Source organism: Dunckerocampus dactyliophorus, chromosome 15, assembly GCF_027744805.1.
Source record: "Dunckerocampus dactyliophorus isolate RoL2022-P2 chromosome 15, RoL_Ddac_1.1, whole genome shotgun sequence".
Classification (NCBI taxonomy): Eukaryota; Metazoa; Chordata; class Actinopteri; order Syngnathiformes; family Syngnathidae; genus Dunckerocampus; species Dunckerocampus dactyliophorus.
In genome coordinates this window covers 27,531,602-27,556,115 of record NC_072833.1, presented here as the reverse complement: position 1 = coordinate 27,556,115, position 24,514 = coordinate 27,531,602, and the positions used below count along the sequence as shown (strand labels likewise).

General features: G+C 44.4%; 1 protein-coding gene and 1 long non-coding RNA gene across 8 annotated transcripts in view; one reads left to right on the top strand and one right to left on the bottom strand.

Annotated features, from left to right (window-relative positions):
• Positions 1–528: 528 nt before the first annotated feature.
• The window catches only part of syt1a (synaptotagmin Ia), a 152,947-nt gene continuing 128,961 nt past the window's right edge, over positions 529–24,514 (bottom strand). For 5 of the 6 annotated variants that reach the window (XM_054800774.1, XM_054800769.1, XM_054800772.1 and 2 more), the window contains 7 exons: positions 23,522–23,694; positions 21,758–21,883; positions 15,844–16,011; positions 14,348–14,515; positions 13,316–13,433; positions 4,501–4,634; positions 529–2,830 (listed from right to left, as the gene is read on the bottom strand). In XM_054800774.1, the coding sequence (XP_054656749.1) occupies positions 2,624–2,830; positions 4,501–4,634; positions 13,316–13,433; positions 14,348–14,515; positions 15,844–16,011; positions 21,758–21,883; positions 23,522–23,694 (1,094 nt within the window). In that variant the 3' untranslated portion in view covers positions 529–2,623. The remainder of the gene's footprint in view (positions 2,831–4,500; positions 4,635–13,315; positions 13,434–14,347; positions 14,516–15,843; positions 16,012–21,757; positions 21,884–23,521; positions 23,695–24,514) is intronic. The other variant, XM_054800775.1, reaches the window with a different exon arrangement.
• LOC129195065 (uncharacterized) lies at positions 4,616–10,651 on the top strand. Of its 2 annotated transcripts, XR_008573851.1 has the most exons (5): positions 4,616–4,656; positions 4,962–5,817; positions 6,019–6,241; positions 7,807–8,168; positions 10,249–10,651. It is a non-coding gene; the product is annotated as an uncharacterized LOC129195065 (long non-coding RNA). The 2 variants fall into 2 exon arrangements; XR_008573850.1 differs by lacking the exon at positions 10,249–10,651 and having other exon boundaries at positions 7,807–8,453.

Below are 24,514 nucleotides of genomic sequence, written 5' to 3'. Positions count from 1 at the left end.
GAACGTCACTTCCGCCCTTGACGCGTCAGTCCTACCTTCTCTAATTCTTCCTGTCAGAGCTAGGAATTTCACGTCAAAGGCACTCTTGAAAAATGACAACGTAATCAAATGAAAAACATGTCAAAGAAAAATATTACATGCATAAAGTGCTCCGTTGACTCTTGGTGTATTCGATTTGGTGTCCGCCAGGCGGCAGTAGTGACCAATTTTATTAGCCTAATCCAGAGTATTAAGGTTTTTAAATATACGTACATAAATTAAGTATAAATAATGTATTATATAAAATATATTATTTTGTAAAATGCTAGAAATGTTATGTATGTGAGAGCTACTGTATATATATGCATATATGCATTTTGGATCTATATACAGTATATTATACACACTAGACTAGAAGACGCCCCCCCCCCCACTACCACAATGAAGCCCAGCCGGTGGGTGTGGGTATATGTTGATTGTTTGGGAACATGTGTGGTGTGGTGACATCATCAGCTGCAGAGTGACAAGAAGACATGTTGAGATTCCGTATCAACAGGAAATAAAACCTTTTTATTGATCATTTGTGTATATGAAGTTATAGAACAACAGTCAGAAAACTCCACAACGTGAATCACAACACAAAGTGTAACGCAACTGGAAAACGTGACGTAAAAAAAACAAAGAATGAAATGAAAAAAAGGTTTGAAGCGATCATGGCGGGAGAAAAGAGTAAGGAAATTACAGAGCAAATATTCAAGAACACCAAGGCAACGAGGATCTTCCTATGCTTCACACAGCTTTGCTTTGGACAAGAATTTGGATGCGGAAGGGGAATGTTTGTGCATACTTTGGTAGGGAATCATCACCAGAGGAGCTTTGTGTTGCTGTGCAGTTCAATGGCTTTTATTTTGTCGTGTCCCCCCCTCCCCCACCACAAGAAGTTCTGCACTGCCAGCCCGTCCCTGGATCCCCTGATTTGTGCACATTTGGAATATTTCAACCAATTGTCTCTCACACTTTGCTGCTCTCCATCAAGAGAACGCAGCTGCGCTCCAAAGGATAGAAAGGAAGTTGAAAAATAGAAAGCAATACTCTTTTCTTCTTTACAAAATCAAAATGCAAAGTAGTACATCACTTGCAAAGTAAGAACAGCAACACACACAGTCCGTACTGTACATTCAACATTGGAATGTCAAATGGATGACACGTACAGTATACTTTATATTGACTCTACATATAGATTATGGAAATATGTACACTGCATTTGAAGGGTTTTGGACTCCCTGAAACTGGAACCAGTGTGCAAGAAGAAAAACAAACTGGAATCAACGTGTGCTGCTTCGTCGCCCCTCCGGAATCTACGCCTCAATTTTTTCTTGCGGTGGAGAAGATGGCCCGAACACACACACGCACGCACGCACGCACGCACGCACGCACGCACGCACACACACACACACACACACACACACACACACACACACACACACGCACACACACACACACACACGTATTGCACTGTGCTCTCGCTCTCCGGGGGGTAAAATTGCGTGAACGGCTACAACATCACTACGTAACAAAGTAGTCTACATGTCTACGCACGCACGGCATCACAGTGATACACCAAGCAGTCGGCAGAGACGCCTATGGAATGACAAGTAGCGTGTTCGTTATAGCAACTTCACAAGAACATTGAAAACATTTACAAAGTCCTCCTCAAGCTAGCAAAGCTTCCTGGCAGATTTGGTGGATTCCCTAATTGGACGCGCACTAAATGACCTGATGGGGAGGGCAGACCATTAACTTGTACGCTCGGTTCGCTTCCTGGCGCCAATTAACTCCTTGGCTCCTTCGCTTCAGTGCCTTTTCACATCCAGACATCGTCCCACCACAGAGAGCTGAGGCACGCGTGGAAAAACACTTGATGTGGGCGTGTGTGGTGTGGAAAGACACTGCGGCGCCCCCCCGCGGCCAACAACGACAACAACTACAACGCAGAAGAAGAAGAAGAAGAAGAAGAATTTGAACGAGAAAGCGTGCACATCAGCGGCCACGTTGGTGTAAAACTGGCAGTAAAAACATGGCGGCGCTGTGCGGGCAGCACGTGGCAGTGTTTCAATTAGCCGGGAAGACTTTCTTTTTTTTCCTCCATGATTGAAGGCAGGCGGGTCGTAGCAAAGATTGTTCAAAGAGAAGATGCACACACAAAATCATCATAGGGTAGGTGTGCTTGGAGAGAACCCACGCAGTTAATGGTCTGCTAGCTTCGTCCTTTATCACCATCAGGGTCACGGTAGGTAGGTTAGATGTGACGTCATGTTGGCTTTCCTCTACGTCATGTAAAATAGAACATCTCATTAAAAACATCCAGATATTAGGAAACAACATAGAAACACAGCAACTAGAAATCATACATAGTATATGTACACCTTCTTTCAGTCATGCGCTAGCTATACACCTCATATTGCTTCAAAGAAGGAGCGGGTGGGGGTGGGGTGAGGGCAAACAGGAAAAAGCCAAAGAGAGACCCTGATAGAAAAAGATGGCGGGGCCAACACGTACAGGTACAGGTATGTATCACTGAGGTATTTACACAGACTGGCTAAAGAGTACTACAAGGCAGGAGCGTGGAGGGGGCGGGGCCTGCCTATTTCTTGGTGGACAGCTGAGCGTCCACCTCCTCCTCGGGCTTGAGCACGTGCCACTGGGCGATGGGTCTCCGCGGGTTGGCCAGCATATCCGACCAGTGGCGTAGCTCCGTGCCTGAGCTGTTCAGCCCCACGAAGACTTTGCCGATGGCGTCGTTTTTGCCGATCTTGTCGTAGTCCAGAACCGTGATCACCACTTGCACCTTCTGCAAACAAGGAACAGCGTGGCACGGGAAGTTGTGAGAAGCCAGAAAACGGTCACTTCCTGGCTGGTCTTTTCTACGACACCGACTCCTGGGACCTCTGGAGGAACAAAATGGTATTGCAAACGCAGGACGAGCGCTCTTACCATCTTGATACTTTTGTGCGTGTGGCGTGCAATTCTCTACCGAAACACTGGGGGTGCGGTTTTCTGCAGTCACCTCTGTGAGCAACCGTATTATTACTATACTGCTTAGTTATTATTATACCGCTTTACTAATATTATTCTTACTATCCTGCTTAATTATTATTATTATACCGCTTTACTATTATTATTATTACTATACTGCTTAATTATTATTATTATACCGCTTTACTATTATTATTATTACTATCCTGCTTAATTATTATTATTATACCACTTTACTATTATTATTATTACTATACTGCTTAATTATTATTATTAAACCGCTTTACTATTATTATTATTACTATACTGCTTAATTATTATTATACTGCTTTATTATTATTATTATTATTATTATACTGCTTAATTATTATTATTATACTGCTTTTGTCATGTTCAGTGTTGTCGCTTTGCTGCCGCCTGTCTGTTTTCTGTTGCAGTGCATACCATACACTAATTACTCTTGCGAATCACCTGTGACCAATTACCTGGACCTTTATCAGCTGCTGCCAGACCACAACCAGCTGCCAGTTATTCCTTTGCCAACCCTTCTTCCTGCACCTTCCTTCCCTGGCTCCCAACTGGTCTTTATTACTATTTGCCTTGTTACCATTGTGATTCCTAGGATCGTGTATTTTCGTGCTCTGTATGCCGTTTTTGCTGCAGCTTCCTTATTTATCACGTGTGTTTTTTTTTCCTGCCTTGCAGTGTTTTTTGTTGGACTTTTTGGCCTTACCCCTGAGCTTCTTAGTTGTATTTTTGTACCTTTATTACCTACGGTAATAAATCGTATACTTTTTCACCCAGCGCTTGTCCAGTCTGCATTTTGGGTTCCAACACTTGGCTTACAGCCTATCGTGACAGCTTTATTATTATTATTATTATTATTATTATTATTATTATTATACTGCTTTATTATTATTTTTACTATCCTGCTTAATTATTATTATTATTATACTGGTTAATTATGATTATTACTGATTATGATTAGCATACTTTATCACAAGAGAATGCATAACTTTTATTGCAAATGTTGAGGAGAAGGTGAAGTACAAACTGACCAATCACAGTCTTTTACGGTAAAAAGGTGTTGCCAGGTTGGATTGTTTTGGAGGTGCGCATCACGCTACGGGGAGTGGGAAGAGCGAGCCGGCGTAGTGTACGCTGGCACCTCGACACAGAAGCATAAAGCATAAAGCAAGGTAACAGATTCATTCCGATATCAGTCGATCTTCACTTACAATCTTCAACTAATTACCCTTCTCCACCTGAGGGGGGCGCTCTTCTTCACATCCGGCAACACTTTTTTAAACACTTCGTTTCTGTTTTTAAAATGTGAATTTTTTTGCAGATGGATCTGTTGAGTGTTGTGTTGTATGCCAGACTAATAATAATAATAATGATAATAATAATAATCATCATCATCATCATGTACATGTGTGCCATCTTTCCTTGGTCAGATGAAAAGAAAAAGCAAGAAAAAATGACCTGGATTTGTTCGAAGGGGACCTCAAAGCTGAAGGACTCGTTGTAGTAGGGGTTGAGTGTGTTTTTCTTGATAGTGGTCTTCTTCTTCTTCAGCCTCTTGCCGTTCTGCATCAGATGGATCTTCACGTATGGATCTATGGAGAAGAACCGACGTGGGTAAGATGAGTGCAACTGTGCTCAGTACTCAACGCCATCCTAAGTAGTCGTCAGCGTGTTCCAGCACCAGTACATATCATGTGACCCGCACCGCAGACACCTCCTGCTTGAAATGTCACATAAGATGTGAAACACAGAGAGCGCTGTCAGAGCAAACACACAACATAAATCTCATTAGTGGGCTGCCGCCAGTCGATTGGAAGGAGTTGGTGCCAAGACACACGCTCTGCTGGGTCAACAACGCCGACTAGATAGCAAATTCTGCATGATTTATGACCTCATGAGGATTATTCTTATTATTGCAGGCCGTGTTTGTGTTGTGCATCATTGGAAGACTGCTGCTGATGTCGCCCCCTGCTGATTTGGAGCTCCAGTGCATCCGTAAAGTAACCACTTCTGGTGTAAAAGCTTTCATTTCCACGTGGTAAAAAACGTCATGTGACCTCTCATACGGAGCAGAGACACGGCTGAATGGACGCAGAAGAAGAAAAAGACCTGCGATGCCACATCGCTGCCTCCCACATGGCCTTTTATCTCAGCCAAGGAGAGGAGTCGGGATAACATTACGGAGCTCACATCCGGCCCGTTTTAGCGCCTCGTCCCAGGCGGCTGTTATCTCTTCCATTTTATGGATGGATGGCCATGCCTGTGATTGCAGTAGCGCCGCACCTCGTCCGACTTGAGCTCATTGTGTTACATTCACACACATGAAAGGAGTCGCTTGCTAAATTAAATATAGACCCCCCCTCGTCATTTTAGATTTTCCACAGTGCGTCAGCTCCCTTTTACACACGCACGCACACACATGCGAGTGTGTGGCCAGCAACACACATTGTGAGTCCCATAGTGTACCAGCAGGAAGGATAAGAGCTCCATTTAAGGATGATGGGCTATTTAGCACCGCGTATGTCACGTTTGCTTGTCGCTCTGCTGCCGCCTATCTGCCTTATGTTCACAGTGCACCTCAGCAGGCGAGGGTGGAGCCGGCTGAGCACACCTGTGATCAATCTTCATCAGTAATCACTGAGGACTCTTAAGCCAGGCAGCGGCAACACACCAGTTGCCAGATGACTCCTAGACTACCTGCTTCCTGCTCCTTACCCTGCTCTCTGGCTCCCTGCTTACTTTCACCTGCCTGCTTAGTATTTGTGATCTACTCCGGTAAGGTTTGCCTTCAGTGAATTTTTGTTCTTGCTAGTTTTGTCCTAACAGCCTTTTGCTGTTAGTGTTTTTTGTTGTTGATTCTTACCATTACTGGATTTTCCTTGTTTGTACTTGTGTTTGCTTCTTGGACTCTTTTTGTATATTAAATTTTCCTTTTTGTATTTTTCACCTCACTTGTCTGCATTTGGGATCCTAAAGCATTCGCCGTGTCCCACGGCCTCGCATGACAGAACAATCTGGACAGACATGGATCCCGCAGACATGGACCAATTCCGGAAAAGCCCTGGCACACCAAGGACACATGGTTGGAAGCCATGAGAAATCATTCCAGGGGATCATGGAAGCCATTTCAGTTCTCTCCGCTAATATGGAAGCACTAAATCAACGACTAGGACACTCCGCTCCGATTCCTCCACCACAGGTCGGTACCTCCACTGCTCCGAGTGAGTGACTCCGCTAATGCCACAGCTGCAAGCACACCTGCTGCTCATCAACCTCGTGAACCTAATATCCCTCATCCTCTTCGCTTCTCTGGTGACTCAGATTCCTGTAACCAGTTTTTACATCAATGCTCATTAGTTTTCGACCAACAACCTACATCTTACTCCTCTGATCAGTCTAAGGTAGCTTCATAATTTGCTCGTGGGTAGAGCCGCCACTTGGGCCCTGGCCATAAGCACATCTGTGCCCGCCATTCGCACATCGTTACCACTATTTTCAGAGGAGATAAAAGTTTTTCATCACCCTATCCGGGGTTTAGAAGCCGCCAATCGGATGTTGGATTTAAAGCAAAGAACGATCTGTATCTGATTTCTCCATTGACTTTCGTGTACTCGCTGCAGAAAGTGGCTATCCGGATACCGTGCTCCGTGGTATTTTCCAGAAAGCACTCAGCGCCCGCATTAAGGATGAATTAATAGCCAAAGACAACACTACATCCCTTGACGACTTGATAAACTTAGCGATTTGTTTAGATAACCGAGTAAAGGAGATAGTCAGGGACTATGCAGAGGAGGGATACTATGGTAGAATGCCGATATCGCATCCAACGAGGGAAAGGCTTCTTGAGACGTCATCTGTACTTCTGTGAAGAAGGTGTCAGACGTTTCACTCCTCATCCGAAGAGCTTTGTCAGCGAACTAACAAGTGCTGGTAGCTTAGGCCTTAAATACAGTAAGAGTGGGCGGAATTGGTGTGCCAACACCCTCCTCCTATTGGTTCCTTACACTAAGCCTGGGCGGAGTAGTGGTATAATCCTATCCTGCCATTAGCACCTCAGATCAAAGGGAAGTGTAGCTCCCTGTAGTTGGGTATGAACGACTCTGATACTGGCTCGTTAGCATCTATTGTTCTAGCTCGGCCCTGCCTTCACCTCATTAGCAAGACTAAGAGCTGTGGGTTTTGGTCTCAGTAACCTGCTGAACACAGGGTCCAAATTAAACCTCAAACCACCATTCCGATTCAATGATGGGTTCTGTTGTTTGACAAAAATAGCTTCCTTTACTCCTCTTTCAAACCATCTGTTTTCTTTGGCCACAATCTTTACCTCGCTGTCCTCAAAAGAGTGATGTGTAGATGTACTGCTGATTGAGGACCACTAGAATTGTCCCTGCGATGTTGATAAAGCCTTTTTTGGAGCATTTGCTTGGTTTCCCCAATGTAGTGCTCTTTGCATTCCTCATCTTTACAGTGGATGGAATAGACCACATTGCTCTGTTTTTGGTTTGGAGCCTTGTCTAATAAACTAATTTTTGTCTCAGGGTATTTACTGGTTTGAAATAGGTAGGAATTTTGTGTTGCCATAAGATCCTCTGGAGTTTTTCAGAGACCCCAGCTACATAAGGGACTACCACTCCTCTCCTTTTTGCTTCTGTGGGCTTTTGGGTTTCTTTCCATACTCTTCTTTTGACATTTGTTAAAAGCCCACCGTGGGTACCCAGAGGTTGAGAGCGCTCTCTGGACATGTCTCCTTTTTCCTTCCCTCAGCATTAGTTGGTAGTCCAACGACGGAGCAGAGGATTTCTCATCCCTTCAACTGAGACGACGAAACTGCTACTACGGAGGTGCCGATGCAGATTGGAGGACGATGACTAGACGCCGAGGAGAGAGCCCGTCGTCGACGCCTGGACCTGTGCCTATATTGCAGTGACCCAGGACATCGGCTTCTCCAGTGCCCCGTCCGTCCAGTTCGCCGCCAAGGATCGACCCCAGGATCAACACCGGCACAATCATCAATACTCAGTATCGATCCTCCTGTTGTCAGCTGGGGACTGAGTACTCCGAGGAAATAATTGACACATACAAGGAGGAGTCTTTGAAACGACTTCAGGTCAAGGGGATTATTACAGGTGGGGGCAGAAATGTGCCGGTAACCGCGCTAGTTGACTCCGGCGCAGATGACTGCTTTTTGGACACCTCCTTTGTTAAGAGACATGATATCAAAACTATTAAGCTACCCTCTCCTAAAGAGGTTTTTTCTTTAGATAAGCGCTTCTTAGCAGCAGTCACACATCAGACTGAACCCCAGTAAAACTCTCTTGAATCTTGAATCTTTCTCTTCATTTAGCGGGTAATCACTCTGAGAATATTAAATTCTATATCATGCCATCCCAAGCAGCACCGCTAGTATTAGGATTACCATGGCTTAAGCTCCACAATCCTGCCGTAGATTGGACTAAAATGAATATCGTTAATTGGAGTACGCAAATTGTCTGAGGTCAGCCATTTTTGACGTGCCCGATAGCGCCCTTCCTGTAGAAGAGATAGATCTCACCAATGTTCCAGAGGAATACCCTTATTTGAAACAAGTATTCAGTAAGGACCGCGCCCAGACACTCCCACCTCATAGACCATATGATTGTTCTATAGAATTACTAGCCAACGCCACATTACCTAGCGCTAGGCTCTATAATATTTCTGGGCCAGAGCAAAAAGCTCTCAAAGACTATATCTCTGCTTCACTAGCTTCTGGTCTCATCCGACCTTCGTCTTCTCCGCTTGGAGCCGGATTCTTTTTTGTGGCCAAGAAAGACAAATCCTTACGCATCGACTACCGGGGTCTGAATGGTATTACAGTGCGTAACGGTTATTCACTCCCCCTCATGGACTCTGCCTTTTCCGATCTCCATTCGGCACGGATTTTCTCTAAGCTCGATCTCCGTAACGCCTATCACTTGGTGCGCATTAAGGATGGAGACGAGTGGAAGACCGCGTTTAATACTCCACTGGGGCACTTTGAGTACCTCGTCATGCCTTTCGGTCTTACTAACGACCCAGCGGTGTTTCAAAATCTTATTAATCGCGTTGTAAGCGATATGATTAACCTGTTTTTTTTTTTGTATATCTTGACGATATCCTTATTTTTTCCAGGAATCCACAAGAACACACTACCCACGTCAAACTCGTCCTTCAACGCCTCCTAGAAAATAGGTTGTATGTCAAAGCAGAGAAGTGCGTGTTCCACGTCACATCAGTACCGTTCCTTTTTGTATTTTTCGCCTCACTTGTCTGCATTTGGGATCCTAAAGCATTCGCCGTGTCCCACGGCCTCGCATGACAGCGTAGGTTCTTTCATGCTAGCAGCGTCGAAAGAAAACCTGCTGCCGGCTCCAAGACAGATGCGAGACAAGACAAGTTGTTTGAGAATAACTGGAAGTTCAATTGAATAAAACTTGCATGCAAGGAGACCGATCAGCACAACCTGAACAGACGGCTTCTAGGGAAAATGCTAAAATGTTATTTCATCGGAAATATGCACTTATGCCAGGGGAGGGCTGATGTCCTCCTGTGAGGGACAGAGACAATGAAGGGCAGACTCGCATGCCTAGACACCCAAAACTATTTGAATCAGGTGAAGCACGTGGAGGGCTGCTTTTGTACACGTCAGTGTGACATGAATGTGGCTTAGCAGAAATACTAATGTTAGAACTCAAATCACGTGGAATAATCATCAGCATATTTACCTAACAGTGACGTACGCACAACATCACTATGTACAATGACGAGCTGGATTCAATGAAGCTTCATAAAAATGGATATTTAAGGAAGTAAAAGTGTGCTTTTGGCTGCACATTTATTGGACAACTAGTGTAGTAAAACATTTTCCTTTTGAAATGAAATGAAAATGAAATTTCCAAAACACGTTCAATGTTCCAATGTTTGACTTTTCAGAGGCAGTCAAGTGTGTTTTCTTGTTTTTCATTTTGCCTGAGAAAAAGAAGCTGCCTCACCTTGATAGAGGGTGGTCCCCTTCCTTAGGCCCCGCCCTCCATCATTACATGAATCCACATCAGTAGATATGTAGATATGCATCCCATAAATGTTCAATGTAGATATGCATCCCATAAATGTTCAACTTTATACAACATCATCATATGCCTGAAATAGTGACTTAAGGTAAATCTGCATTCTTCTCCTCCTGACCAACAGGCTCGAATTCCACAGCCTCATCCTTGACCACTCCTACTCTTGCGATTGGTCAGAGGTCGTGGGTTGACCCCTTGCCATGTCTCAGAGCTCCAAAGACACACGCCCCCCTCAACCGGCGCTCATGGTTACTAACAAAGAGCAGGACACCACACCATGCACGAGTCTACCAGAACGAGACCAAACCATATACGAGTCTACCAGAACGAGACCACATCATACACGAGTCTACCAGAACGAGACCACACCATACACGAGCCTACCAGAACGAGACCACACCATACACAAGTCTACCAAAACGAGACCACACCATACACGAGACTGGTCTACCAGAATGAGACCAAATGAGATTTTATTATATTACTTTTAAAACAAGTACAATAAAAAAATATGAGTGGACAAACCACAAGTCACAAAACAATGCAAGTGGATTTTGAAATGTTTCTTATATTATTGTCAACATTATTTGAGACCAAATGAATGCTATGATAATATATAATAATAATTCTATGTTTATATATATTAGGGGTGTCATGATGCAGGTACATTTTGAAATGTTTATAAGTTTGCATGTATGACCTAAACATGATGCTTTTTAACTTTTTTCCATGAACTAAAAGAAAAAGTACAAATGGTAAAAGTTGATATTACGATGGAGTTGCAGTTGCTATTACGTTTATCATTGATGGTGATGTGGACTTACTGCATGTAGAAAAGACACATGTCAAATAGATTACCCTCGATGACTTTTATGTTTACGCTAAAACAACTACACTTCCAATGATGCTTTGAGTGAGGAAGCAGGAAATAGGTGTGAGTTAGACGCTACTATCACATATTTTCATGTCATATGCATCCATGGTGTTTACATCTGCCAAATCTTAAGTAAGTTTGATGAAATGTAGAATTAGTACAGCTTCTGCTTGGACATTAACGCCATGGCAGCTCTTCAACTCCCACGGAAAAAGCAGTCACAACGTCACAAGTGAGTGACGCTGTGAACACGGAGCGCAGGTAGGATTGCAAGGTTTATAGTGTATGTACTCATGTACAAGTGTGCTTCCAATCCTGCCGGTCGCACCGCCACATCCATATTACGAGTATTGTCATTCACAGTAGCCATGATACCGGAGATCACTGTCTGATTGGCTTCTGGCTGACCTCTTCCTGCGACACAGCTTTTCTCTAAATGAGAAATATCATCACGTTTGAATCCTGTGACAGCCCCAGCAAAGAGTAAAGAAGAATTAGATAGTGGACAGAACTGGATGAATATTAGAGAACTGTCATCTGTCTGTGATGTGGCAAGCAGCAGCAACCGTCAGGTAGGTCTTTAGCTCTTCCATAAAAAAAAAAAGTTCCTACTCTGATTTAGATAAACAATTCTTACAAAAAATACTTTCTGGCGTGACCAGTGGTACTGAGCAGCAGTCACCACCTGGCCAGATGTCATATATGGACTTCTGGACGTTGTGAGAACTTGTACAGATCCCGTGGAACATTGCACTTCCACATCATGCAGAACACTGGAAACACATTCACAAGTCTGGAAAAATAAGAAAGCCTGACATGATTCCCTGCATCAATGGCCCAGAAGATCAGGAAGGAAAAGGAGGGGGGGCTGGTGCTGTGTCATTAGCAGCGACTGGGTGCTTGAGTACCCTCCCCAGCTGAGGGTCATTACCCGGCACCCAGAGGTGTTAGGAGGAGAATGGTGGTGTGAGCGCAACTTTTAACAACTATTCCACCTCAAAAAGTTGGAGGACGCACGATTGTGGTCTTTTCTTTGGTCTGCACTACCTTCTGGACTTCTGGACAAGCCCAAAAGTGTTTGAAAGCATGCAACACGCTGAGGGTTATTTGGAGCAGACAGGCAAATAGAGGCGTTATTAGTGATGATGCTAATGCTTAATGCTAATACAGTAGACGCCCCTACAACGTAAATAATCTGTTCCGAGAACCTTTATGTTATATGGTTTTTATGTTATACGAAGCGTAAAATACATGTAAATAGCCTAATCCGTTCCAAGATCTTCCCAAACTCACCCCTTTGGTTCTTCAAAATATTCAAAGTCCACCAAATATGGTGGGAAAATATAAGAAAACGTTAGCATAAACATAGTAGAGTAACATTCCAATATAAAATAGGGTAATAAATAAGATTACTGTAAATGAATAATACTGAAAAACAAAAACAGTCAACTAGTTTAAGGGCGACTACGATGAGGAAGGGAGCAGCCTGTCTCTCACACAAACTCACGGACGTGCTGGATAAGTCAGCCAATGAGATGAGAGCGTAGGCGGTGCCTCCATAATCAGCCAATGAGAGCGTGAAGCGTCAGAATTTCTGGATCATTTCCTGCTTGGTTTCTATCGACAACTTGTTTTCTTATCACTTCCACTTGGTTTAGGGCCCAAGATTACGGTAATTTTAACACAAAGAAAAGTAAAAACATTAAGAAGAGATTTCAATGCGTGCAAACTAGTTTAAGGGCGACTACGATGAGGAAGGGAAAAGCTTGTCTCTCACACAAAGTCAAGGACGTGCTGGATAAGTCAGCCAATGAGATGAGAGCGGAGGCGGTGCCCCAATAATCAGCCAATGAGAGCGTGAAGTGTCAGAAGGCGTCACCAAGTGTACTCTGTTAGTCATGGAAAATGTTTCCCCTCTCTGTCGCGCGAGCTATTCAAACTGAATTTCTGAACTTGCACAGACTTTAACGCTTTACGTTATATGGAATGTCTTACGTAATACGATGCAAATACTTTACATAAATTCTCTACGTTCAGTGGAATTTACGTAAAAGGAGGTTTACGTTATGTGAGGTAGTACTGTATGTATGTATGTCTGTTTGTCTGTCTGCTAAACAATAGACGCTGATCAGTGGCATGTCCTCCTCCTTGACAGCATCATCATTACACCCCTGCCCACGAGTTCATCCACTTCTCAGTGCAATTTGGTGTGTGTTGTGCTTGTGTGTGATTAAGACTGTGTTGTGTGCTAATAATGCCGCCAGTCGGGCAAGTGCAAGCTACTGGCATCAAAGACACAAGCATAAATCCTCCTCACCTGACAGGCCGCCCACATCCATCTTCTTCAGGTTTTTAGCCTCCAGGACCACAACGGTCAGCTTTCCGGCGGTGGGAACATAGCGCAGGGAGAAGCAGATGTCACCCAGCTTCTCTTGCTGCGAGAGAGAATAGCTCTGATGATAGTTGCTGTGTAATAAATAGCTGGCAAATCCTCCAAAGGCGCATTAGAACTTGTTCAGTGGAGCAATTCAGATGCTGCTGATGTGTATATGCTTTTAATGGGATGTGACCTGAAAGTTGGTAATAAAAGACCTGCTAGGAGTAAATCACATTCATGCCGCACACTAAAGAATGCACACGGACCGTATGAGCGTTCAGTAATGCAGCAGTAAAGATAAAGTGCAAACATTTCAATTCCTGCTTGTGGCGCATTAGCCTTTGTCACGGTGGTGGAAAAGTCTTGCTAACATACTATAAACCTCAACTGCTCCCACTGAGGATTCAATGTGATCATTAGCTAGCTGCTAATTGAAATAAATTGACTTGTGCTTCATTCAAACTTGGAATTCTGCATCATAACAGGAAACAAATTTCTCATAATTGACGTATGCATCATTCACAGAGAAATCAAGACTTCAGCAAACATACGCGGCTTTTTTCCTCCGCGAGCGGAAACACTTTCGATGGAGGCGGATGAGGCAAGCGTGGCGAGCGTGGGTTCGGGTTAGTGTTAGGGTTAGCGTGGTGAGCGTTGTGTGCGTTATGAGCATGACGAGTGTGTGTTAGGGTGGTGAGCATGGCGAGCGTGGCGAGTGCGGTGAGTGTAGCGATGGCCTTCAAGTTAAAAGCGCATCCATTTACTCCACGCCGCTGTCATTAACCTTTAAATCCCAACAGCATGATGCTAAAATGGGGTTCCCATGGGAACATGCTATCCTGTGACATTTACTGTGAAAATGGAATCTCCTGAAGTGTCGCCTGCAAAGTCACGCTGGTATCAATGGAGGGGGCGGCGTGGACGTGCAATTAAGCACAGCACAGATGGATGACATGGACAACAACGCCTCACCTCCTCCTTCTCGGCGCTCTGCAGGTCTCGCCACTCTTCCGTTATGTGGCTGAAGTCCACCTTGTTCATGGGCACCTTGATGTCACCGATGGCGTCATGCTTGGAGAAGCGGTCAAAGTCGTACACCGTCATCACCAGGGTCTTCCCGCCCAGCTCCACGTAGGGAACCTGAGAACATCCACATGTGCACACAGCATTTACCTTTGAAATGGTTAGCCGATGTTACCAACCGATATTGGCATAGAAATGATACTGGATCACGTGCTGATATTACTTTTGGGCGTTGCTCCACAGAGCAGCAAAGCTTGCTAGCTCAGTACGTCCGCAGTCTGAAGTTTTCTTTTGTGAATATGAAAAGTCCAGTGATTGATTGATTTATGTAATTCAGGGGTCACCAACGTTTGAGAGCTTGAAAGCTACTTGTACAAAATGAAAATGGCCACGAGCGCCTCATTTTTGTAACATTTCTTTTCAGAGCTTATTTCAAACCCAAACAAAACAAATATGCTTGTTTTACCAGAACATGAACAAAATGCTGGTGTCCACAACTCACTTTTTGTATTTCAGAATGAACAACAAAAACCTGAATGAAAAGCAGGCTTGCGGGCACCTCAAGTTGTCATGGGGGGGCTACCTGGTGCCCGCGGGCACCACGTTGGTGACCCTTGATGTAATTCATACTTTTAATGCAATATCACACAAACGATCAATGATTGTACAGTATCAGTACACAGTTTCACACTTTGCTCTCATACTGATCTTTGCGCCACATAGAAATTCAAGATTCAAGAGTTTTATTGTCATATGCACAGTAAAACTGGTGGTTCTGCTATGCAATGAAATTCTTGTTCTGTTCATTCTCCCAAAAAAGAAAGAAAACACAAGAAAATGAATAAGAACAGAAGAAACATAAATACCAATAAATTAAGCAGCAACAACAGAAATGTGTGTCGTTGCTCTTAATATCAGGAGGACACGTTCTATAGTCAGCAAAATGGATCAAATAAATATGCTGGTGTTTCTACAACTTGTACTGCATGTTGTGGTATTATTTTACAGTGTTCCACATCACGGTACATTGTGTGTTCATCACACCACATTAGCTGGAAAAGCTGCTGCCAATATCAGTATCGGCTGATACCAGTATCGATAATGAAGATGGTAACAAAGCCAATATGGAGCATCTCTACTGTTAGTGGTTGATGTTTGAAATGAAAAAGCAGATTTAGAAGATCATGTGACATCCTGCTAGCACCTGTGCTCTCCCAAGCAAACTTTGCAATGCGTGTGCATTGGTTACGGCCGAGGTGAGGCATCTGCTGGTGTTAATCCCAATCACCATGTGTGTGTGTGTTTTGTCAGGAGCTCGTTAATACGCCAGCTGGCTGCTGTCTCCACACCTTGTCAGGACTGGCGGCCGCATGCAAATCAGACTGGCAGTGGGAAACAGGAGATCTCCAGTGAAAAGTTCAAGTGAGGAGCTAAGATAAGCTTACCTTGAAGGTGAACTGCTCGTTGAAGACGGGGTTGAGGGTCTTCCTGTGGACCTTGGTCTCAAACTTCTTCTTCTTGTCAGGCAGCAGGTAGACCTTAACGTAAGGGTCGGACGTGCCGCCCATGTCCATGGCGGGCAGCTCTGCCGCCTGGATGATCCCCACGATGAGCTGGGCGATGAAAGACACAAGTCCTATCATTCCGCAGCGCTCACCTAGTCAGAGAACCTTCAAGCACGGAGGATGTCATGTTTCTGGCACGTGACGCCGCCATTAGTAGCTGATGTCATCTGCGGCCAAAAAAGGTGGTAGCGTGTGGAGGCCGATGACTGGTAAACACGGAGCACGATTGACCTGCCAGTCATCACCCCCGCTCAGCTGGTCTGTCAATGAACGTCCCATCAGGCAGCCATCTTGGAAAGCTCAGCCAAGGAATTCTATGGCTTCTGCTTTCTGAGGTAGTCAGGAAAATAAAACAATGACCACCGACAGGAGCAAGCAAAACAAGTCCCGACGTGAAGGAAAATCAGTGTTGGAGCTTTGAAGGCCTTGCAACTTTTTGACTTGGGGAAATTAGCCTTTAATTAGTCTGTCATTGCAGAAAAGGCTGATTTTCCTTCCTGGGATCCAAAAGCAGCAAAGCCACAACTCCACTGCTTATCTGCCTTGCGGGTGGAAATGAGCTGAATAAACATCAGCTATCACACCTCCCACATGTGACTGTGTTTGCACATCTGGACATGCGCTGTTTGTTCTCGTCTCTGGTCCACTACACCACACTCACTCAACCTGCACACATCATGGCTGCAGGTACATGGCACTTGGTTAGCCATGCTTTACATACACACACTCCTCACCATAACCTCAGCAACAATGTACGCTTTCTACTGGTGGATCTTAAGGAGGTTCTAAGTAGAGACAGAAGAAATGGGAGACAAAAAAGCAATTTATTGCAAAGCAGCATTCAAGTGAAATAGGCTGTTCATCAGCTGATCAAAAGTTTAAGACCGTAGCTAAAAAAATCCAGAAAACTCCTTAAAATAGAAATATAATATACATAAACCTGTTATAAAATGTCTAAAAATGAGTGCGTAATGAGTAGCTGTGCCATTCTTGGTGAAAAATGGCTTTGGGTGTGCTTGATGCCAGGGCTTCCAGGAGGCTGGTGGGAATGTTGCTCCAGGTGCTGAAGATGGCTTCACTGTCTGGACCTCATGTCCATTGGTGTAAATCCATCCCCAAATGTTCTCCACTGGATCTAGATGAGGGGAACACACAGGATGGTCCAAAAGAGTGAACTTATTCCTCTGGAAGAAGTCCTTTGTCAAGTGTTGAAAAAGCCAGTCATTACCACACAGACGAGGGCCTCCAGTCATGCAACATCTCCACATAGCCGGCTGCCGTTGGACGCCCCCGCACAACGTGAAGCTCCATTGTTCCATTGAAGGATCATGATGGTGGAAAACATCTCAGGTGGGATCTCCTTGTCATGCTTCAGCTTCAAGGGAGAATCAAACTTTCTTCCACCTTTCAATGTCCATGTTTGGTGCTCTCTTGCTAATTCCAAACCTCGAAGGAGGCCAGGCCTTCGAAGATGGTCATCGGACCGCACCCGGCGCCAGTAACAACCTTCATTTGGTCCGAGGACGGTCCCGTGTCTTGACGGACAGCCAATGGTTTTTTTGGGTCTACCACTTGACCTTTTTGTTCCATGAGCCTCAGGATGTTCTTCAGAAGTTTGAAGTGACCATCTTACTGCGTCCAACCTCGGCAGCAATGGTGCGCTGCGAGAGAGAGAGAGGCCTTGCTTATGCAGCTCAACAATCCCACCGCGTTTTTTGCCTTTGCCATCAAGAGATGATGACAGTGTGAACACCTGACACTACGTCACATTCCGTCCACATTGTTAGCAACATTTTGCCTTTTTAAGGCTGTGCTCGTAAACTTGTGATGAACAGCCTATTTCACTTGAACGCTTCTTGTTTCTCTCACTCCCATTTTTCTTCTTGCTTTTTCAAGCTCTAAAAGACAAAAGTAAAATAATAAAAGCATTCACATAAATGATGAATTATGAAGATGAAAACTACGACGGGTCATCCTTTCAACAGACAAACTCATCAGACAAATGACTGACGTATCCAAAGTATCAAAGTATTGATTTCAGAGGTATCGGAAGTATCAATATGGTGCTGATATCTACGAAGTTATTTGGTCCGGTTCCGTTTACGTTAGCAAGGTGCCATTTTCAGAATACCCGAGTACCTGAAGAAAAGCCACCCGAGCACGGGAAGAACATGCAAACTCCACACAGAGATGTTCCAACATGGATCTCCTGACGTTGAGGCTGATGTGCTGCCCCTCTTGTGGTGGTGGTTTCCCACAGAGTCACATGACAGTGTTTATGTGGCAGTGCCAAGTAGACTCTTTGTGCTTCTTTTGCCTCAGCACTGTTTGCAGAACCTCATTAGGTTGCCACCAACCCCTCGGGTGCCTCTATTTGTGTTTATCTGCTCTTCTCTGGATGCACTCAAGGAGCCTGCAAGAAACTTGTGGAAGCAATCAAGTGCGTCCATCAGGCTGAGGATTAAAAAGAAGCATTTCCAGGAGGCTTCTGGAGCGAGCCTGTCACCGAGCCTGATAAACAGCTGCCTGCTCTTGGTGTGCGGCCAAAGCTTGTCCGCGGTCATTGTCACGGCGTGGAAGCTGTCGTCCCTTCATTACACTTTAGCTCCACTGAGCATGTGGCTTATTAGCAGTACGAGCACAGGGGGGCCTGCCACCGCCTCAACACTGCAAAAAGTGATATCATCCACATGAAATCCTCTTTCATTTGTCATCAGACCTCCAAAGAGAACCCTTGACTGAACACTAATCATGTCTCTGAGTGTGAGTGGGATCATTCCACAACCACAGTCTCAAAGGCCATCTACAGGAGAGCAGGAACACTCCAGTTGTTCACGTCCTGTATGCTACCATAACACGCCATCTTCCACCACGCCTTCACATCATGTCTGTCTTTGTTTGCAGCAGGGGGGCCTTTATGGCCATCGTGAGCTATCGGTCCATCATGAAGGTACTGTGGGTGGATCACACGTGTCACCCACATCACAAACTTCACTTTCGAGATTCCATCCATCCATCTGGGTGTGACGATTCGTTCATTATATCCACGCATCAATTTATAACCCTACTTATCCTGTGATGTCATGGTCTCCAGGTATGTGGTGGTTGTGGGAGTCGTCGTGGACCTGTGAAGTACAGTTGGTTCGCTTTTTCGTGTTTTGTTCAGTTGATTCACTTCCATCAGTCTTCACATTTAACTCATCTGTCCTGATTTGCAACTCCTTTTAAGTGACATTTATGAGGACAATATGCAAAGTAAGGACATTTTGTACGCCTGTGGATGGTAGTTTACGGACATCATCATCCAGCGCGACGTGTCCAGGTCAAAACATATGCTTCCGTACGTGGAAGCATTGAATGGCGTGCACTCGCCTGTGCCGGGGAGGAATGAGAAGAGAGGAAAACGGTCAAAAAAACGTTTTGTTTTGTTTGACCTTTTGTCACACATTTACACGGGCGTTTCGTATGTATTCTTCTTTTGCATGACCACATTTCCTTACACTGCCGCACGCCATCTGCCATCACTTCACATGCAAAGTATCTGTTGGCTGTCATCATTATCAAAAGTTACTGCAGTATCATAAACCCACCACACCGCGGTATCCTGTTCAGTGTCTCAGTTAAGTGTGTCATCAAGACAAAGGGCCCATCCTCTCAGCGGCAAATGGTTGCTCTGATCAGGATTATCAGCTCAAAAGGCCCCTGCTTTCCATTGGCCGTACAGGTGAGAAAGTTTCACCACCAGAAGATACCATACCACATTCATTTGCACAATTCCCCTCACCTTGGGGTGCGAAGTGCAGGTTTGGATTGCACTATTTAAAGTCAATAATTCCTCATGGCAAGCTATACCAGCCTCTCTTCATCCCAATTTTCTATTCATTTTTACTCTTAGATCATTTATTCTTAAGTATGCCAGCATTATTAATCATTTATACCCGATTCCCTTACAAAACACAGCTTCACCCGCACTGTCCTGTATCCAGGTCTTTATACATCACCCTGCTTGAATTTTTGGTTCAAAAGTTACTGAATTGAGTTAAAGTTACTGAATAGTTTCGGATCGAAATCAATATGGTCCTTGAATCATATTGGCAACGACGAATCGTGATACAAATCCAATCGTTATTACTCCCCTATCATAATCGACTGTATATTGCCATATTGAATTATTGAATGATATCATCTATTTTGGTGACCTGTAAACTTTGAAAGTGTGAATGTGGGATACTAATCAGTAGTATTTATGTGGTACTTTTATATGTTTTATAGTAAGAGGTACAATCATGTCAACTTGTAACTTGAATGCTGAAAAAGTGTGTTCAGCCCAGGTTTACAGGAAGTGGCTTGTGGAGATGAGGTGAATATTAGGCACATGTGCAGCCACAAAACTAAAATGACTCATGAATTTATATACATACACAGTATATATACAAATAAATATATGGTTAAATGATAAGAAATGATCGTAAATGAGATCAAAAGTGTTGTGCATGACCACCAAGAGGACTACACGGTACACACATCTTCTTTCTGACAGCTGAAGCATAACGTGAACGAGTCTTGACTGCACGTGTGTGTGCGCGTGTGTGTGCAGAGAGGACAGTTGAATTTGCTGATGTTGTTTTGGCATGGATGCCACTGAAAGAAGCTTGTTTTGTTTTTGCAATAAAGAGACTGTTAATGGAGCACATCCAACGTCCATCATGTAGACCACACGTGTCAACAGCCCGCTATATCATTTTATGTGGCCGGCAAAAGCCTGGAAATAATGCACACCAAAAAGACACTGATTTGATTTTACTATTCTAATATTAGTTATAAAAATGTATATTTAAATTTTATTACAAACCTTTTTTTTATATAGTAATATTGTATTTTATTTATTATTTGTAACATTATGGTAAAATATTTTTAAGATATTTAATTTTTATTGAAATATATTTGTATTATATGAAGAAAAAAGCAATTTTAAATGAAAAAGATACGTAATCTTTCTTGCTAAATCTACTTGTTGACAATTTTGACAGAAAAGTTATTTTTTGGTTGTCAAATGATTGTTTAGAATGATGTATGAATGAATAATGAATATAATAATGATGAATGATTATTTATTGTTAATATAATGATGATTGTTATTTTTTGTTGTGTGGTCCAATTTTCTCTTGATGTGTTTGTTGGTAAAGAATAGAAAGTAAAAATGCTAATAATAATGAAATATGCCACAATATGAACATGGTTTGGCCCTCTGAGGGTAACCACAGCTGCCATGTGGCCCACGCTGAAAACCACTTTGATGTAGATGTTCCAATATGACCTTCTCCTTAGTGAAGGTCGTTAAGAGAGTAGCGCATCGGCACGTGAGCCGCACGTCGTCTATTCTTCTAAGTTCTTCAGCAAGTCTAAAATGTTTCATTTCTGGGAGCATGTTGGTAACCACCAAGCGCCGTCAACAGAGGACCACCCGTACATGTGGCAGATAATCCCCTTCCTGTAGGTTGTGCTCATGACGGGGAGTCCGCTGGTCCCGGCGTGTTCACCCGGTGTATCTTTTATCTGTCACACAACATCTGGCGAGAGCGAGCTGATGTTCTTCCTTCATTGTGTCTTTTTAAAAGTCAGCCATTGGAACCAAATAAAGCAGATGGAGATCTGCGGGGGATTTGTTTTCAATCAGGCAGAAACAAACAAAAGTCCAAGGCGGACCGGAAGCCGGCGGGCTCAGAGGGAATTCCTGTGAGCTAACAGTAGCGGAGCGTCAGCATACTTTCACGCAGAACAAACAGACACTCACCGTGTTCTCTGTGAAATTGTAATCCAGCGAGTACTGTAATTTGCCCAGTTTCTGGTCCTCCTTGGGCTCCGCCTCTTTCTCCATTTCAGTCAGGCCTGTCTCAGCGTCCTCCTCATCCTTCAAGGCCTGGAGGAGACACCCACCAAGAGTCAATGTCGCCCGACTGTCGCCGGCGCCGGCGTCCCCGCCCGGGTCCTGCCGGGGGACCTACTCCTGTAAGAGCTGCCACTTGTTTTATGGTGTTTAAGGGTGGGTTGGGGGGGGGGCAAACGGGGGAAGCAAGCACTAAAACACCATAGCAGTTAACATCAGAACATGCTCTGAGATGCACTAAAGCCAAGGGCCCGGTCCCCTCATATGACTCTCTGGATGCTTCTGTCTCAAAGGAGGAAAGATCAAAAGATGGCACCACAGATGACAGCAATGGGCAAGCAGAAGACCACAGAGAGAGAGAGAGAGAGAGAGAGAGAGAGAGAGAGAGAGAGAAAGGAGGAGAATAGAGAAGCTTCTGGAAAAAGATCACAGTATCACAGTTCCTTTGGTGTCAAGTCTTACATCCACTGGGGGTAGGGGTGGGGTGACGTTGCCCTTTGGTTAGCAGGTGATGGTGGTGATGGTGGTGAGGGTGGGGGGTGGGGGGGATAGTTTGCTAAAACATGCGCTTGCTTTCAAGGTCATTCCTTCAGCATCAAAGGTTGGCGTCCAAGAGTCTTTCTTTCTTTCATGCACTGCATTCTCTGTCCTTCAAACACCCCCACCCACCTCCCCTCACAACCATTATTACCATCATCAAGAGTCCCGCCCCCTTATGTTAATGCTAGATCAAAGCGTCATGCCAGCAAATGGGTGTGGCTAAAAGGGTTGGTCTAGTTACTTCTTTTGAATTGGTCAGTCTGCTCAAGTGAAAGCAAAAGGCTGGACGACACTGATTGGTGGCTGATGGGCGTCCCGCTTCTGTCGCCAAAACCCTAATCGGCACATGGATAGAGGCGGAAAACATTGAAGCACCTAAAATCCCTGATTTTAGATAGATGATTGGTAAGCCTGGTTTGTTTGGCCCCCCTTTTTCTTCTCCGCCATTTTCAACTTACATTTCCTGGTGGGAGACGCTGCTTGGCACAAATCAGTGTTGCTCAGTCTCGTCAAGGCGCACCCGGTGCTTATCATCCTTGTATATATGTGCATATGCAGCTGGTACGCACATATATACAGTACATGTAGTGTATGCATAGTTACATATATTTGGCTGAATGGGAGTTAAGTTGTTGTCAAGAGGCTATCGAAAGAAACATCAGAGCAGCAGGCTTAAGAAGATCCAACAGCAAATCGGGAACCTACCGCCAGTGACCATCCCGAACAGTCATCAGACACAACACAGATAAGGAGGACATAGAAGGAAGAAACACACATTAAAACAACCACACACAGGAGAAAACACACCAGAGTCTGGAGAACACCGCGAGAAATGACCACCTTCCAGCTTCATTCCTTCATGCAACCTACAGTAGGAACCCCATGTAACCTCATGGCCTTCATTCTGCAGCAAGAACACCGCAGAAGGCAAACTTAAAGATGACATTTTTTCTGTCATTTCTCGGGGTGCACACCACTTCATTGCCTCAACAAGTAAGCAGGTCCTCATTAGACAAACATGACAGAAATCATCTCTTCAGTTCAATCAAGTGGAGAAATGGAGGACAAAAGTTGCTCTAAGGAACACTTTGAAGATACAAGAGCGTTCTCATGTTAGAATAGAACGGTTACCTCGGTTTTGGTGCCATCCTTCACGTCCTTCATGTTGATGGCGTTTTTGCCTTTGTCTTTGCCCTTCTTTTTGTTCTTCTTCTTGAAGATCCACTTTTTGCAAATGCAGAAGCAGCAGGCCAGCACGAGGATGATGGCCACAAAGGCGATAGACACGATGGCCCATGACGGCACTGTGGACGGGCACATTGGGGCATGAGCTTCCTATGAGGTGTCACCCCGGCCAACTTAGTGGCAGGAACAGATGTTGGCATATTTCATGAACAATTTCTGTCCTCCCACTTGTTTTTGCATCCTGCTCAACAGAAAGTGTTGGAAAATAACGTCAAGCATGTGAAAGCAGCTGTGCGGTTTGTTAAGCAGCCGCACATCCGGCTGTCACGGCTGAATTTGGCTAATGAGATTAGGGCTTCCTCCTGAGCAGCTGTGTGATTAATGCTGCTTATTAAATGCAAATCACTCATGCACAAGTCATATAAGCGCAGCATAATGCTGCCTCTGTAAACTGTGGGGGCTCCATGCAAAGGTGGCCACCTAAACACTTTGCACACCTCCCACTATCTCTTTATTGAGAAATACAATCCTCGTCCTGTGCTCAAAGTCTCTTTTGAAAAGTAGAGTTGCTTTTTGCTTTGTTTGCAAATGCCTGCTTGACACAAATCAATGAGTTCTCTCCTCCAAGGAAAGACGATAGATGATGCTTCTAAATCACTGCAGGATGCACCGATGGCTTTGGCCTCGCCTCGGGGGCCACCGGGAACCAACGGCAGGAATGGAAGTGTTTTTCATTGGAATTGCTTTGCATGGACATACAGTACTACATGTACAGTACATAGCTGTTGTAAACAAATGACAATACTTCTAGCAAATGTCTATAACAATAGTGTATGAAAGGTTCTGTGTAGATATACCATATATGTACCATTAGGGTTAGGTTTCTGTGTTAGGTTCTCAAAATAGCCCGCAATAAGTGAAATTCACAAAGTAGCCAAC